Raw genomic sequence first — 16,530 nt, forward strand, 5'->3', positions numbered from 1 at the left:
TCTTTCGGCACAAATGTTCTCTTTCCCCCACAAGTTTGCTCCAGACAGAAAATTCTTTTTTTAAGATTAAGAATAAGCCCAAGCCAAGAAAAGCAAGGAAATTCAAATTTAGGGCTGACACAGCAACCTCCTTAACCCCACCAAAGTTCCCTCACAAAGACTCAAAGGTCCTACTCGCGTGGCTGTCTTGACAGGCAAGGGTGTGGTCTAAGCCGACCCCAGGCTCAGGTTCTGGGTGTGTCCCCCTGACACTCAAGTAAGGGCTTGTTTTCTGAGCCTCTCTGGCCTCTGACAGTCATACAAGGAGAAGCAGCATCACCCCCACACACCTGCCCTCCTGTCACTGCGCTTCAGTCGCAGCAGAGCTGACACACTGTGAGACCTCGATTGGGCACTGGGGAAGAGGACAGTAGAATAAATGGAGAGGCCAAACATGAAGGCTTGGGTTTCTCAATATGGATCCAGATTTGAGCCAAAACTATTTAACTGAACACCCACGGAGTTTTCACAGGCTGACAGCCAGTAGAGGACAATTAACAGTGATAAGAAGCTGGAGGGAAACGGGCACAAATTCTCCCTGAGATCTGATGGTTTTGAAGTATATGATTCTCCATCATGGACTAAGACCTATGAGTAACATTTCTCATGTGAAAAAAAGCAGAGAGTTTGAGAAATGGAATTACCCAGATATATGGCTATTTTAACCGAAAACAGTTCTGATTTTAATGGCATGTTTGCTTACTAACTGACTGAGTGAGCACATGGTGGGGGGGGTGGGTAGATTCTTACAAACTCATTTGTGAAAGCCAGGACCCACCAAGGATGGCACCTAGCAGCAACCTGGCTCTCCTTCCTCCAATCATTGTCTAATTACGATGACGTAGAATGAGCAGCAGAAGGCTTGCATGTGGGCCACAGAAAAACACAGTAATCCAGCCCCCTTAAGCTAAGGACAGAAGAGCCGTGTTCTAGATTTTAAGCAAATGTACATTCTCCCTCCATTAAATTGAACATTCTTCTCAGCAATACCCATGATTTGAATAAAGCTTAAGGAGAAAACAGAAACCCTTAACATCTGTGTGGGATGGGAATGTCAGTCAGTGGGTGGATTCTGAGCACTGCTAAAGTGATTGGGAGAAAAAAAACATGTTTATTTGTTAAAATGGAAACAATCAGTAATGACAAGGGAGCTAAAATATTTAGACAAAGCTGTAATGGAACCCAGAGGACATTTTTTGAGTTCTCATGAAAAAAAGTTCTTCCCTATGAAATAGCATACATATTTTTGTAATTCATTTACAGGGTACTCAAATATATATACACATATATGTATATATACATACATATTATAAATACACACATCATATGTCTGTATACATATTATATATGTACAAAACTATATTTACATATATCACCAAAAACATCATTCCAGGTTTGTTCTTCACTGTTACTTGTGGTGTGGCTTGCTTTATCCCATTAGGCAAGATGCATATCTCTATTTACATTAGTTGCCTGGGACATTACAAACACTTGTCTTTAACATGACTATCACTAGGGTAACCTGATGGTATTCTAAGTTGGGAGTGACACCAATTTTAAACTAAAAGCAGGCTAAAAGAGCCCTAGTTACATGGGATTAAAAATACATTTTGGCTCGGGGTTTTAAAAACTTGTTTTTAAGTATACCAAACTTTCTGCCAATTCCTGTTTGTGTAAGTCATTTCCAATCCAACGTGATACTTTTGGTTGAATAACAGTATTTACAGAGGACCTCTTTTTCTTCCCTCACTGATGCACCCCCTCTCTCCATACCTTACCGCAGGGGTGCTTAACCAAGAGGAACGCTTGTTTAACTACAAGGCACCCTGGTGAGTTGTTCAAACTCATGAACCAGAGGAAGAACTAGCAATAAAATCCAGATTTCTGCGACTTCACACAAGAAATTATCATGGCCTGTGCTGCTATGATATCAAAGGGGCTATGAAACTCCAGTCTTCTCCCGACAGTGCTGGCTGGCTCCGATGAAACTGAAAAGTCATTTTAGGCTACAATTTAAAAGTAGGGGTGGAAGGAAGAAAGGATTTCTTGGACCTCCAATCTAAGTTTCTGTTCATGCAATTTACCAAAAGACTGCTGTTTCAGTGCAAAACCAGTGTCATCTTCTCTAATGCGGAGTACACAGCTCTCAATACCACAGTGCAAACTCAATTATGAAAAACAAGCCTTTTCATATTCAGAGTTTAAACTGATTTCAAGCATGTATCAGTAACTCGTAGTATAGAATTTTGCCAAACTAGAAGTTGCATCTTCAACCAAAGTGGCTTCTAGATATACTGTGTCTGTAAGTCTCATTTTACAATGACAATAATAACTATCATTTATTGACCAGCTACTGTATACCGAGCACTGTGCCAAGGGCATTATATATATTATGTCTCATTTACCTAAAATGATATTGATATTGTAGGAAAACTTAAGCTTTCTTCATGGTGAAAGACCTAAAATAATTGGCCTCTCCACATGCTTCTGTTAACTGGAATTTGGAGCACGAAATTCTAGAGATCCTTTTCTTATAGGGAATGAAAACTGTCCCATTAGATTAACTTCTCCCTCTGTAAGCCTCTTGGTTCTCTGGGCTGAATTTCAGTGAGTGCAACTGAACCAAACAATGGTATTAGCCTCTATTGGGTAAAATGCAATATGGAACTACCTTACCTTCCCCTACATTAGTGCCAGACCACCATCCCTTACCTCAAGTCCTATATTTATCTTGAAAGCTTACAATAAAGCATGAACCATAGACATAATGAGCTAAGCATCATTTGTACCCCAGAGACCAGTAGTTGAGATTTTAAACACTGTTCTACTTATTAGAATGGATCCCTTGCCATGCTTCATATGAAGAGTAATATAGTGAGCATGAAGGCATTCTAGCTTCATGCTTCTTTTTATAATTTGGCTAGAACTTGTCATTTTTGAACCAATAGTAATATTATTGGCATTATCTTGTATATCTATAAATTTGAAACTTAACATTATTGGACAGTTTGGAATGATAATAAATATCCTTGCAAACTTTCTTGAAAATAATGTTGATATAATTAAGAAAAGGACCTTTACCACATTGCCAATCTGCAAATATTTTAATGTTCATTTCAAGTCACAAGGGCTTGCCAAACTGGCTTTTGGAATTAAAGTCTGCTATTTGTAAAGAAATTATGCCATTACCTAATTCAAGCTCACCATGATCTCCATTATGTTTTAAATAGTTATATCCTATAATCTGTTATATTACTATAAGTAACTCTAGTAAAACTTTATTATATTATTCCACATACTTACGATCATGGCCTCAAATTTGAAAACACCAACTAAATGCTTAATAACAATATCTTCCATACAAAATGATTTTATTTGATGTTTAATAAAATAAGCTCCTACAAATATTGTGAAAAGATTTTTTTATGGATAACTGGTAGTAGGCAAACAAAATTACAAATGGTTTGATTATCATCTCATAAGATCTGCTAATCCCCAGGAATGATCTGGGCTAAAACAACTGAATACATCAAAAGCACACTAATTTAAGAAACTGGAAGGCTGATGGGAACTGATGAAAAATACAAACTGTAGGATGTTTCTTTAAAACCTTAGTTATAAAACCTTAAATGAAATGTTGACAAGGGAGGCTTGCTTTAATAAAGGGATAGGAATGTTTGGTAATTAGCACGTTAACTACTTTGATATAAAAATGTGATTTTTAACCTCATAAAAATGTGATATTTATGGTGTTAGTTATGGTGGTAATTCATCCAATATGCCTTTTTTCACAGGTAAAGAGAAAAGCTTCCACATAGATCCAAAGTATGACAAGCTTCAACGAAGGACAGGCGAAGTTAATGGCTTTATAAAGTAAGTAAAATGTTAGGAGTTTTAAAACTTGTCTTACTCTGGTAGTAGTCTCTTAATTACCAAGCGCTTTTTGTTCAAATTGAAAATGCATACCTGTGCAGCCAGTTTTTCCTTTTTTGCCTGAATAGCCCATATCACAGTGGCAGATAAATGAGCCTTTGGTGTTTTCACAGGTTCCACTTAGGCAGATATTTGGATTCAGGTCACATTCATTGACATCTGTAAAATACAGATATTATTAATACATATAATATAATACATATATAATATAAATATAATATATTATATAATAAATATATTATATTATTAAATAAATATATTAATTATATATAAATAATTATAAATATATTTATATATTTATATTATTTATTTATAATAAATATATAATTAATTTATATATTTATATATAATAAATATATAATCAAATATATAATTATATATAAATATATAATTATAAATATATTTGTATATTTATATTATTTATTTATAATAAATATATAATATATATTAAATAAATATATTATAAATAAATAATAAAAATAATATAATACATATAATACATATAACTGTTTGATACCACTGAAAACTTTCTGCCTGAGAGAAAACAACGATGACAAATAAATTAGAAAAGATGAACTGTTTTCACTCAAAAAAAAAAAGTATCATATTTACAGAGCTCAATTCATACTTGCCTTCTCTCCTGCAGTCTAACCAGGCCAACTGGCTCTTTACCTGGGCCATGAGCAGGAGGTCGAGTAAGCAAATAAACTGAGGGACTCTAGGCTGCCTTTAGAGCCTGTTATGTGACAGTTTAGAAAACTTTTTAAAGCAGCATATTCTGTTGCAAGATAAAAATTTTAATTCAGTCTGTGACTGCCAACATTTTAGTTTCCAATTTTAAAGAAATTATAGATGAACTAGGAATCTTAGGGAAGATAGTTACAAACTTCACTTCTTTCCCAAATTAAAAATTATCTACTTTTTATGACATTCACTTCATAAATATTCGGTAAATATTTAAGATATAAATGTGACAGAATTTAAATATTTTCAATTGTAGATTCCCACTTCTGGCCAAGATGGAGTAATAGAGATGGAATTTATTTTCCCATGTGAAACACCAGCAAAAGGACCACAGAGGCAACAGAAAACAGTGATGCCTGATGGAAAGAAAACAAGCGAGGTGAGTTCTATGAATGTTCCAGATTATGGTGTAGGGACAGTTTTAAGGCCATGACCTGAGGGAGGGGATAACAGATGGAGCTGGGTAGTGTCCCAGAGTTGAGTGGATAAAGCTGGAAGTCATGGAAGGGCAAGGTAGAGTTCACAAGGCAGAATAAAGGACAGAGGAAAGCTACATAGAGAGCTCTGGGATCTGCAAAGTGTCCCCATCATGTATTCAGATAAGTAGTGATCAATGCATTCATGTAAGGAAACTACTCAAAGCTAGGGGAGGTACCACTCGAAAGAATTAGAGGGAACAATAATCAGAACTCACAGAAGGCCCAGAATTGTGCCTGTTCCTATTGGTCAGACTGGAAAATCTCATAATTCAGAAGGGTCTTGGCTCAGTCATGGGGCAAAATAAGTCTCTTTGCCATGGGGCAGAGTAACCACTGCTTAAAAGCATAAAAACAAGACTTTGAAAGGACCCATCTGTTTCCAAATAACTTATCTGGGTTCCAGCATAAAGCCTAAGAATATTTCTAGGGATACAAAAATATCTAGCAACTAGTAAGTCAAAATTTATCATGTCTGGCATCCAATCAAAAATTATCAGGCACTCAATGAGGCAGGAAAATATGACCCACAATGAGGAAGAAAGTCAATTTACTGAAATGACCCAGAACTGACAGAGGTGATGGAATTAGTAGACGAGGATGTTAAAGCAGTTATTAATACTCTATTTCATAGGCTCAAAAAGCTAGAGGAATGATTGAACCCATCAAGGAGAGACAGGGAGGATATAAACAATGACCCAAATCAAATTTTTAGAGATGAAACGACAACATCTGAGATTACAAAGATACTGAATGGGATTAGATATTGCAGAAGAAAAGTACAATAAATTTGAAGACATAGCAATAGAATATGTCAATATAATCAATTCTAGAGTCCACTGCATTCTTGTCAGAAACAAATTTTGCTTGCCTTTAGTAAAATATTTAAAAAGCCCAAATTCTAGTCACAGCAGAAGAAGGGTTAAGTGTACAGAAATGAAACAAGTGTCCCTGTGGGGATGGTCAGCTCGGCCTGCAGAACATATCTGACAAGAATATTGTATCACAGTCACGACAAAGTTGCCCTTTGGAAGGCTGGCTTTGGAATATTAGTAATATGCCCTTAAATATCCTTACTTTTCCAATAGGAGCCATTTATCAACTTCCCAAACTAATGTTTATGTAATTTAACAGTGCTTAGGGATAACCAGACAAAATAGGAAACGCTGTGTTCTTCGCTTACCTACACAAGTCTTCATGTCTTCAGACGCCATGAACCCGTCATAACACAAGCACCTGTATTCCCCTGGTATGTTCGTACACTGACCGCCATCGCAGATATTGGGGTTATCTTCACACTCATCAATGTCTGCAGAGAAGAAAGCCAACAATAGCATGTTGTTAATACCAGTCGTTTAATCATTTAACAGTGATTATGAATTTTACCTTATTTTTCTCATTGTCAAACATAAATGCCTAAGGTCGATCATCTTCTGGCTTACTGATATTGTAAAGGTGAAACTTGCTTAAAATAAGCATATCTATTTAGATGCACTTTTGATAAAAATATTTATATTATTTTCAACATTTGACTTTGATAGTCAAATATATATCTAAGGTTTTTTGGAGGGATTTTTCTAGCTCTGATAAAGTAATTTTGATCCCTAAACCCAAGTTTTCTTCTTAACCAAAACCAAAATGAAAACCTGTATCACCAGCCTCCTTTCTCTTCTCTAGTTGGAGACATGGCTCTTTTAGCCCAGGATGATACAACAGGAAGTGTGACTTAGAGCAGCAGTTCTCAAGTTCAGCGCATATCCGAATCACGTGGAGAACTTGTGGAAATAGATTATGGGGGATCTATCCCCAGAAGTTTCTGATTCAGTAGGTCCAGGTGGGACCCAAGATTTTGCATTTCTAACACATTCTTGGGTGTTATGGGTGATGTGGATGCTGCTGGTAGAGGAACACACTCTGAGTAGCCTTGAAGTGAGCCAAAAGAGTAGATTCTTCAAAACTCTATCTTACACTCCATGAGCCAAGAAGTGTGCAAAGTGCTGTGTGCATTCTCCCACACAGGCAATCTTAACTCCACCTTATAGATGCAGAATCTGATGCTCAGGATCTTTATCAAGGATCCACAGCTAAAATGTGTGACAAAACAAAATTTTGATCTCAGGACTATCTGCCTACGAAGTCTGGGCCACTCTAAGAGTGAAGCTGTTCCTGAGAATTTCACAGGGGGCTAAAACCTACTCACCAGTGCATGACCTCTGGTCGGGCATTAGTGCAAATCCTGGCTGACAGCTGCATTCATAGCTGCCTTCAGAGTTTGTGCAGAAGGTCTCACAACCACCATTCATTATGCTGCATTCATCGATGTCTAAGAAAAAGAAAAAAAAAAAGAAAGAAAATCACCTTTCTTTGTGTCTGTGATTATGGCACAGGTTCAAAGTGTTCAAAGTAAAACAAAACGCAACTGAAACTCCTAGGGCAAATGGAAGTCATTGCATCATTCAATTCCTTCAACAAATATAAAGTACAAACCTACTATGTGCTGGAGATAACAATCTAATTGTGAAGGGGAGACAGACCCTATCCCTACCTTCATAATGCTTATGTTGCAACCTGGGAGTTAGACGAACAGTCAGTCAAACGATACATGGGGTGCCACGTGCCAGGAAGGAGAAATGCTAGGGCTAAAGGAATCATCCCAGTTATGATAATGGGCACGTGGATGAAATTCTCTGGGTCATATATTCAGTTATAAATTTGACACTCAGTTTGATTGGCTGAGGTTCCAGTCCTTTTCAAGAACCTGAGCTGGAATTCTGAGCTGTCCTGGGCCATGTTTCAGAAAACTTTGGGCTGATTTATGGCTTTGGGTGGAAACCATGTAAGACTTGGCAGTTCCACATGATGTACACCCCAAACCAGGCAAAAACTGGCAGTTTTTACAGTTTCACTTTGACTTTGGGCACAATAAACCCAGAGGGCTTTCTGTGCCACTCTTCCCAGCACGACTAAACCTACGGAGGGCCAGCTACAAAGGAAAATGCTTGTCCCACAAAACCCCATCTTTAAGGAGTGCCAGACCTGGCCTCCATTTCAGTGTAAGGTAGGAACAGAACATGGTCTTCTTGATGATAATTATTCTCATCTAAGCCACCTTAGGGCAGACACTGTTTTTTGTCTTTCTCACTTTCTCACTGAACCCACTCTTTGTTCACTACAGGTGTTAGCACTCACTTGCTGATTCACCTGCGTAGGCAGGTGCATAAACAAAGCCCGTGCTATCATTCACTCTTCCAAGCAGCAGGGCTCCAATCAGACTTGTTAGAGCTGAAACATTTCAGATCCTTCATTTACAGCATTCTTTAAACAGACAAGAGAGGTGATATCCAAAGACCGTGAGCCACTATGAAAAGAATTTTACTTACAGGAAAACAAGGAAGATGAAGGAAAAGTAACTGGTGATGAAAACAGAACTCAGAGAACATTGTTGGAGTGTTTTGAAAAAGAAACTAAATAAAATAAAATATAAAAGAGAAGAGAGCACTTACCCACACAGAACAGCCTGTCGGGGGTTGAATGATAGCCAGGGTTGCAGGCACACTGATACTTTCCTATGAGGTTCACACAACGGCCATTGGGACAGAGGTTCGCACTCAGTTCACACTCGTTGATGTCTGTTTAGAAAATAAAAAATAGCCAACATCCAGTCAGAAGCTTCTGACTGTGGGAGAGACATGGGTTGAATGACTGACCACCAATAAGTGGTCTGAAAGTCTTCCTCCTTACCTATACATGCTGAGATGTTGGGGGACAGCTGATGACCAGGAGGACATTCGCAGCGGTAACTTCCCTCTGTGTTTAGGCAAACGCCTCCCCGGCATAGGAGAGGATCTCTCTGACACTCATCGATATCTGCAAAATGGCGATGACTCATGTGGAAGATGGTGGTGGTGTCTTGCCCGGGGCCTCGACCAGTGCACTCCTCAGAGCCCCTAGTTGCTGGGAGTCCTGGCAGCTCAGGGCTCACGGCTCCCTTCTTGGAGAACGGCTGTTCACCTCACTCAGAAATGCCGTCGAGGTAAGAATTACATCCCCCTCAAATAATGGGGCCTGCCCGTGGCTGACAAGGGAGAGTACTATCTGGCCTGGCTGAAAGGTGGGACAGCTCTCTAACACCATGTCTATTCCAGAATCCTCTGTGGGATCAGGTTAAGGCTAAGAAGCCTCTTCCCCTGCCCTGTTAGTTCCCTCACTTCTTTACAGCTTCTTCCTTAAAAAAATCTCCATCTCAGGCTTCTTTCTACGGAACCTGATTTAATTGAAGCCAGCTTAATCGCTCTCTTCTTCTAGAAATGTTGGACAGAAACCCTATAATAATGTGACCTCAAATATAGCTAATGTTTGAATTGTTTCTCTTCCCTGGGGTGTCTCTTCCAGTGTTAAACTCACTTCTCTGGGACCCAAAACCGGTGTGCTAGGCCACCACCAACCCAGAGCAAGAAAGCCCTCCTGCTTTCCTCATGTCAGTCTCCCTCTGCCACAGACTGATTCTGGACACACTGGTGAGGAGACCCATGCACTGGGGGGGGAGCAGGAGGAGCCTGGGAGGGAGGCTCTGAGTCATCAAAGCCCCGGGGAATCCCTTTTTACCTGTGTGGATCAGATGGTCACAGGCTTACCCATGCAGTTCTTCATCATCATGAATCCGCTTTCGTAGCCTTCGTCACACTTGCACTCGAAGTCCCCTGGGGTGTTCACACACTGGCCGCGGCCGCAGAGGTCAGGAGAGATTCGGCATTCGTCAATGTCTGAATGCAAGCGGCAGTGTGTCAGTCTCAGGACAGCTTTCCTTCTTGGGGCAGTGTGGGAAAGGGGAAGAGCTCTACAGGGTCACTGACCTGTGCAGTTCCTTTCTTCAGAGTCAAGAGCGAAGCCACTGTCACACCTGCACTTAAAGCTGCCAATGGTGTTTCTGCACTTGCCATGGGTGCAAAGGCTGGGGATCATCTTGCACTCGTTGATATCTTCAGGAAGAAGAAAATGGGCAGAAAGCACAAAAAGAAAATGAGCATCCTGTAAGGAGTTCTCAGTGCCTCTATTTTAAACCCAGGAGGCTGGAGGGTCTTGATTTAAGATCTTGGAAATATGCATTTTAAAGAATGTGTAAGGATCCATGAGAACTATGATTTTCCAAACATTTCTAGTCTTTTAAGTTTCTGTATTTTAGAAAGCATTATTAGGGAAGGAGAGGTGCGTTTATTTTTGGACTTATAGGCAGCCCATTGTCTGATACGTACCAAACATTTCAGTATTTGCTGAACGAGTGAACAGACCCTCTAAACCATTAGCATCCATACTGAAAGCACATAGATGATTGGAACAGATTACCCCACAGCAACCAGCTGAGAGTACAGTGGGATGAGATGTTCAGCTATGCTATTTGGTGCTTTCTTGGATACACCTAAAATCTAAGAACTTCAAAAAGGACGTCATTTAAAATTTAAATGCCTTGTAAATAAGTGGATACTATTTAAAATATTTTCTCAAATATGTGTACAATTTAAAAATATTTTCTCAATTGATATTAAGGTTTCATTAACATAATTACAAGAGTTTCTTGTACACTAGGAGACTGCATAATGTCATGGGTGATCTCCCTCCAGGGCTTTTCTAAAACAGGACCTAACACTCAAGAAATACAAGTTCATTTCTACAAAAGGTCGTGAAAGACAGAACCAGCAGATTAAATCACAAGAACAAGTCCTTCTGTGGCAATGGATTGCCACAGCTTTTGGAAGCAAATCATTCAAATTCCTTTGAATTTACTTAAGAGACATTTAAGAGGGTCATCTAGAAACTGTCTCTCTAGACAGAATTTTAATTCCCAGGGCATCTTGGACCAAACACTCAATATAAAACAAAATAAAACAAAAAACCAAAAACACCTCTACATATGGATAATTACGCAGTATTTATATACTCATTTCCCATTTTCATAAGTTCATTTGGTTATGGAGTATAATAACTAGGCCCAGACACAATGAGCAACCAAGACAAAAATCTACACCAGGAACACAAGCTGGGCTTCTCTGAAAAACTGGAATTCTCAGAAACCAGTCATGATTTTCCCGTATGCTAAAGTCAACAAGTTTTGTATCCTTGTGTATAAAAAGTTAAAACAGTTTTGGAATTAGATTAAATCTGTAACTTCACACTTTTTACATGAATTTTAGATGATGGCCTAGTAAACTGAAAGAAGGTTCGAAGTTATCAGGAGTCACTGGAATGTGCTTGCCATCAGAATGACTTTCAGTGTTTTTGGACACAGAGGATCTGCCACTGCGTTTGTCATGCCATTCACCTCTACTACGGTATCCTCAGGTAAACTGCAGTGACCTGGATTAAACCAGCAGAAAAGAGGTCAAGTCTTAATGGCTTTAGCAGACAGAATAAAAACTCCTCAAAAAGATTTCCTTTTTGTTGATATTTGGCTGAGGGTAGTGTCAAAATCTACTTTAACACTAAACAAGTGGCTAATGGGAGAAGCAACTGGCCTCAGGAAGTCCCGAATGGTGGGAAAAGCCAACCCGCTCCAGAGTGAACACCTGCTGTCACTCAGAAAGTGAAGAATGTGTGTGGAGACGACTGAGGGAAGGCCAGGCTGATGGGACTCATTGCAGTTCTCCTGTCAGCTGTTCGTTCTCCTCTTGGTCTAAAAAGAAGAGCAGTCAGCCACTGAAAGCACAGTACCTTTGAAGAAAGGTTTTCCATTTGTAATTTCTTTTGTGGCGAAACCGGGCCCTCTGGGACAGAGCTCATCATACTCAGGCGTGTTTCTCACAGGACACTCCTCACATTCCTCAGTACCCCAGGCCGCCCCAACGGAGCAGCAACAGGCGTCCATGCGGTGGCGGCCGGCAACGGGCAGAGTGCATTCCTCGTCCTCATACCTCAGGAAGCAGGTTTCGAGGCGGATATCTGCCAGATGGAACACAGGGAGGCTGAGGAGAGCTACCCTATTTCCACTGCCCCAAACTGCCGACCAGTTGGGTCAGGCAAGGTACAATGTACATAATTTGCTGTGCACTTAGTGGCTGGAATAATTTTCCTCAAAAGGAGTCCAGGCTTTCTGATGAGTATTCCCCCCTAATAAAAGACTTTCTTTTCTTTGGCAGCTCCTGCTTATTTGCCCCTCTTATTCCTGGAAACTTTCCTTTCAATTTTAGGCATTTTCTGATAATTCTACATAAAGAACAGTATTCGGAGAAATCCCGCAGAGCTCTTTGGGGAGATGTTTTCTCCCTGTACGGACATGTTTACCACCAATATATGCACTCTGTCATGCCATGACCTCCTCTCGCGCTAAAAGGAAACCGCGCTTTTTCTCACTGGAGAACATCTAAGCTAGCTCCAGCACTTCTTCCTCACAGCCATTTCATTTTTGGAGAGGTGCAATGTTAAATTCCAAAATGAAGAATGTCCTACTTGAGACTGAAGAGGAAAAACAAGTGAAGAAAAGCCATTTGCTCCTCTTCTCAAGTATTTCTTTCACTTCTACATGTGCTTATGTGTACATTCTTCTGGTACACGTGGGATAAATCGAGTTCCAACTCCAAGTTTGTGGAATCGTGAGGAAGGGCAGAGGAAGTGATATACCAGGTGTTAAGAGATCTGGAACTTAGTCTTGTTCCGCAATCAAGAAGCTGCTTATTTTAGACAAAATACTAACCCTGACCCTGAGTTTCTAAGTCCATAAAACGATGTCGCACCCATCTCCAAGGGGGTACCATAAAGCTTGGATAAGATTCTGTGTCTTGGGTACCTGGGTGGCTCAGTCGGTTAAGTGTCTGCCTTTGGCTCAGGTCATGATCCCAGGGTCCTGGGATTGAATCCCGCATTGGGCTCCCTGCTCAGTGGGGAGTCTGCTTCTCACCCTGACCCTCACCCCTCTCATGCTCTCTCTCTCTTTCTCTTTCTGTAGATAAATAAATAAAATCTTAGTAAAAAATAAATAAATAAAATCTTAAAAACAAAAAAAGATTCAGTGTCTGGAAACCATAAAGTGTAATTAAAACCTAAGGCATTATCTTCCCTTTCTCTCTTCTTTCCCAATGTGGTCATTAAACATTCACCTACATGCCTGAACTTCCTTTAATGTTAGAAAGCCTCGAAAGCCTTCTGGGCAACTTTACATTCAGGTTGCCTCTAACGAGATGCATGGATACTTTTCAAATGATTTCTAAATTAAATACTGAAGCTTCTTTCAACTGAAGAACCTAGAAGAAGGTTCTCATTAAATGCCGATTCCTCCTAAACCAAGAAAGCGGACTCAAAATGAGATTAACTGACAACCATCGTTACGAAAAGACTCTGCCCTCTGGATTCCAGCTTCTCTACTCTATATTGCTTACATTATACACCTTTAAGTTCTGTATTTCAGGTTTTGTTAGTTCTAATTCATAAATGATCCAAATCTCTTAACCTCCTACTACTGATTTAACCACCTGCAGTGGTCCTTCACTAAGGATAATGTTCAGAGGAATATGGTTCCAGATATACAATGTACCTGAGCATCATTTTCAGAGCCATGGACTCAGAAACAAGTGATCCAAGAGACATAGTCCCAGCAGTCAGAAGCCACAGAAGTAGGGTCAGAATACGTCTGCCAGATGGGATCTCCAACCTGCTGCTGGTAAGAGCCCACAGGGCAGCTTTCTGAGAACTCAGGGTCCAGTGTCTTCCATATCAAGGCCACTTGGGCTCTCACAGATGGCATGGAGAGGATCCCACCATGATTAGAAGTGACAGTGGCCCTGGGCTCCTTTAGGCTCACCATTCAGGAATGTGACTCTCTTCACTCACATCCACTAGGGTTTTGGGCAAGGACCTGTCCATCTGGCCACTGGCAGGACATGCCTAGCAAGCATGGGCTACAGTTTCTAATCAAGCAAAATTGTTCTCCCCACCATTCACCTTATATCCTATAGTTGGTGGCATATGGGGGCGGAATTAAGAGTTCTGGAATAATGACTGTGATGGTAATGACTTAAGGGATAGTTACAAATCAATAAAGAACTGAAGTTTCTCTTCACTAACACGTTCTCTACTCTTTTTTATAAAGAATAAAGGAAGAGCTTGAGCGAGGAAGGCTATTTGTCAAGGGAACTACTATGTATCCTAATGGAAATGCTGAATTTGAGATATGTATAACTGTACTTGGAACCAAATATTCAGCTTTATCTTACTGAGTTTTTAATAAGCCTTAAAAAACAACAATTAAAAAAGCAATGAGCTCAGGATTTACCTAGGCAGATCCTCCCTGTGGCATCCAAAGTCATCCCACTGGGACACTGACATTTAAATGATCCCTTAGAGTTAACGCATAAGCCATTTTTGCATACTCCTGGGAATACTTCACACTCATTTATATCTATGAAGAAAAAAAAAACCATGAAGTTAAAATATTTGTATAACATCATTCTACTCTGTTTCATTCCTGGAGTCACAATTAGTCTCACAACAGAAAAGGTCATTTTGAACGAAATTTACTAATTTCGTAAAACTAATTTACTTCCAAATAGTTCATGTAGCATTCCTGGGAACTCTGAACCACAAGCAGATTGAGTCCACCTTTTCCCAAAGTTTCTCTTTATGAGTTTCTCCATTGGTCTTAAGGAGTAATTTTTGAATTATAGAGACTGGGAGTTGGTATGAGTTCTTGGGGACAGCTCTGGGTGCTACGGACGTCTCAGGTAGGGCTACCAGAAGCCACAGAGTTAGCTTTATGAGATCAGATGTCTGCAAATAACAGAAACCTGGCCTTTCAAGCTAGCAAAGAAGGAACAGCTTGACAAAAAAAAAAATCCTACTGAGAAATAGCTGGGGCCAGTTGAAACAGTGTCTTCTGAAAAATGCTGAGATGTCCCCAGAAAGCATGTAACTAGTTCCACCTCAGCAACAGTCTCAGACTGTTTGTCAAAGCCTTGGTGGTCACAGCTTGAGTAAGGGAGAGTCCAAAGATGCTCACGTTCATTCATTTATCATTCACCCACTCGCTCTCAAATATACCTGTCCTTTCCAGTTAGTTTGTTTAATAAGAAATAGTATGTTCCCTGCACTTAATTTGGAAAAATATTCATCATCAAGTTAATTTAAAGAAAGGCACTTGCCAATGCCAAAAGAAGGGGAACACGAGCATACTGTGTCTCTATTAGGAAAAAATAACTTTCTAAGCCAGGAATGTTAGAAAAAAATATTTGAAATCTCTCTTTCCGAGAGATATAAGTGGGGAGGGGGAAATTTACCTTTTTGGGTTCTTCGTTTGGGCCATTTTTACACCAAAATGTGCTGCTGAGGTCAGATAAGTCATTAACAGTGGGTCTGGACCAGAGAAAGGCCAAAGGATTCAGTCATCATTTGGAAAGAAAGAACTTGGGTGGGGGTTGTAGCATTCTTCTTTATTTTAGCAGGGAAGAAAAAACTTCATTTCATCCCACATATGGGACTAATTGCTGTTTTTAAAATTTTTCAGCTGCTGTGTCATGTCAGGTTGTGTTAGTCACCCTGACCTACGTCTATCTGGGACTCCGTGAGAAAGAATCACAACAAACTGGAGAGAATCCACGTAGACTTTTAAAAATGAGACAATGGAGTATGTCCTTCTGAATCCTCCATGACATGAAACAAACAAACAAAAGCCAGGGCAAATGAAGAAAAAAATGCAAATTTTATAGTCTTATCGAAAACTTCCATTTTTCTCTTCCTGATGATAGTATTTTGAAAGTGCAGTTGCTTGAAACCATGGTCAGCCTAACCATTTTCAGTCACCCTGCCCTGTGGCCATAGTGATCCAACACTGGCAACAGCATATACATGCTTGTGAAATTAACATTTGTTATGTTCTGCAGTTCTCATTATTTCCCTCTTTGCTGCATATTTCTCATTGGGAAGTTACATGACAACTTTATCCAATCCAAGTTCACACAAGCACTCTTCAAGCACACCAAAATTTATGGTTTATAAATACACAGAAATACCTTCACACTGGGTTCCTTTAATTCTTGAATAGCCTTTGCCACATATGGGATCTGTAAAAAAGCAAAAAAAAAAAAAAAATCAAAAAACAGAAAAACAAATTTGAGATAACAATATCTAGACTTTCTGAAATAGTATAAGAAACACAAAAGAGGACCTGGACAGGAATTAGATTCTGTGGCTATCAATAAGTCTAAGATGACAAGGTGTTTCTGCAATTGCATAGATGAAGAAGAAGAATGAAATGTTCCTTGAATTAAGCTCAATTGCTCTGAGAGGTCCTGAAAAACCCAAAGGTACCCTAAAGATTATGCTAAGGTGATGACTAAGAAGGAAATTGGCTAGATCT

General features: G+C 39.6%; 1 protein-coding gene across 1 annotated transcript in view; it reads right to left on the reverse strand.

The window, feature by feature from the left end:
* FBN1 (fibrillin 1) overlaps nt 1-16,530 on the reverse strand; it is a 230,747-nt gene that overhangs the window by 63,869 nt on the left and 150,348 nt on the right. Inside the window, exons 22-31 of the mRNA XM_047736217.1 lie at nt 16,184-16,234; nt 14,452-14,577; nt 11,898-12,125; nt 10,046-10,171; nt 9,827-9,955; nt 8,934-9,059; nt 8,696-8,821; nt 7,393-7,515; nt 6,376-6,501; nt 4,006-4,131 (exon numbers count right to left, since the gene is read on the reverse strand). Coding sequence (XP_047592173.1) covers nt 4,006-4,131; nt 6,376-6,501; nt 7,393-7,515; nt 8,696-8,821; nt 8,934-9,059; nt 9,827-9,955; nt 10,046-10,171; nt 11,898-12,125; nt 14,452-14,577; nt 16,184-16,234 — 1,287 coding nt within the window. The remainder of the gene's footprint in view (nt 1-4,005; nt 4,132-6,375; nt 6,502-7,392; nt 7,516-8,695; nt 8,822-8,933; nt 9,060-9,826; nt 9,956-10,045; nt 10,172-11,897; nt 12,126-14,451; nt 14,578-16,183; nt 16,235-16,530) is intronic.

Source organism: Lutra lutra, chromosome 7, assembly GCF_902655055.1.
Source record: "Lutra lutra chromosome 7, mLutLut1.2, whole genome shotgun sequence".
NCBI lineage: Eukaryota > Metazoa > Chordata > Mammalia > Carnivora > Mustelidae > Lutra > Lutra lutra.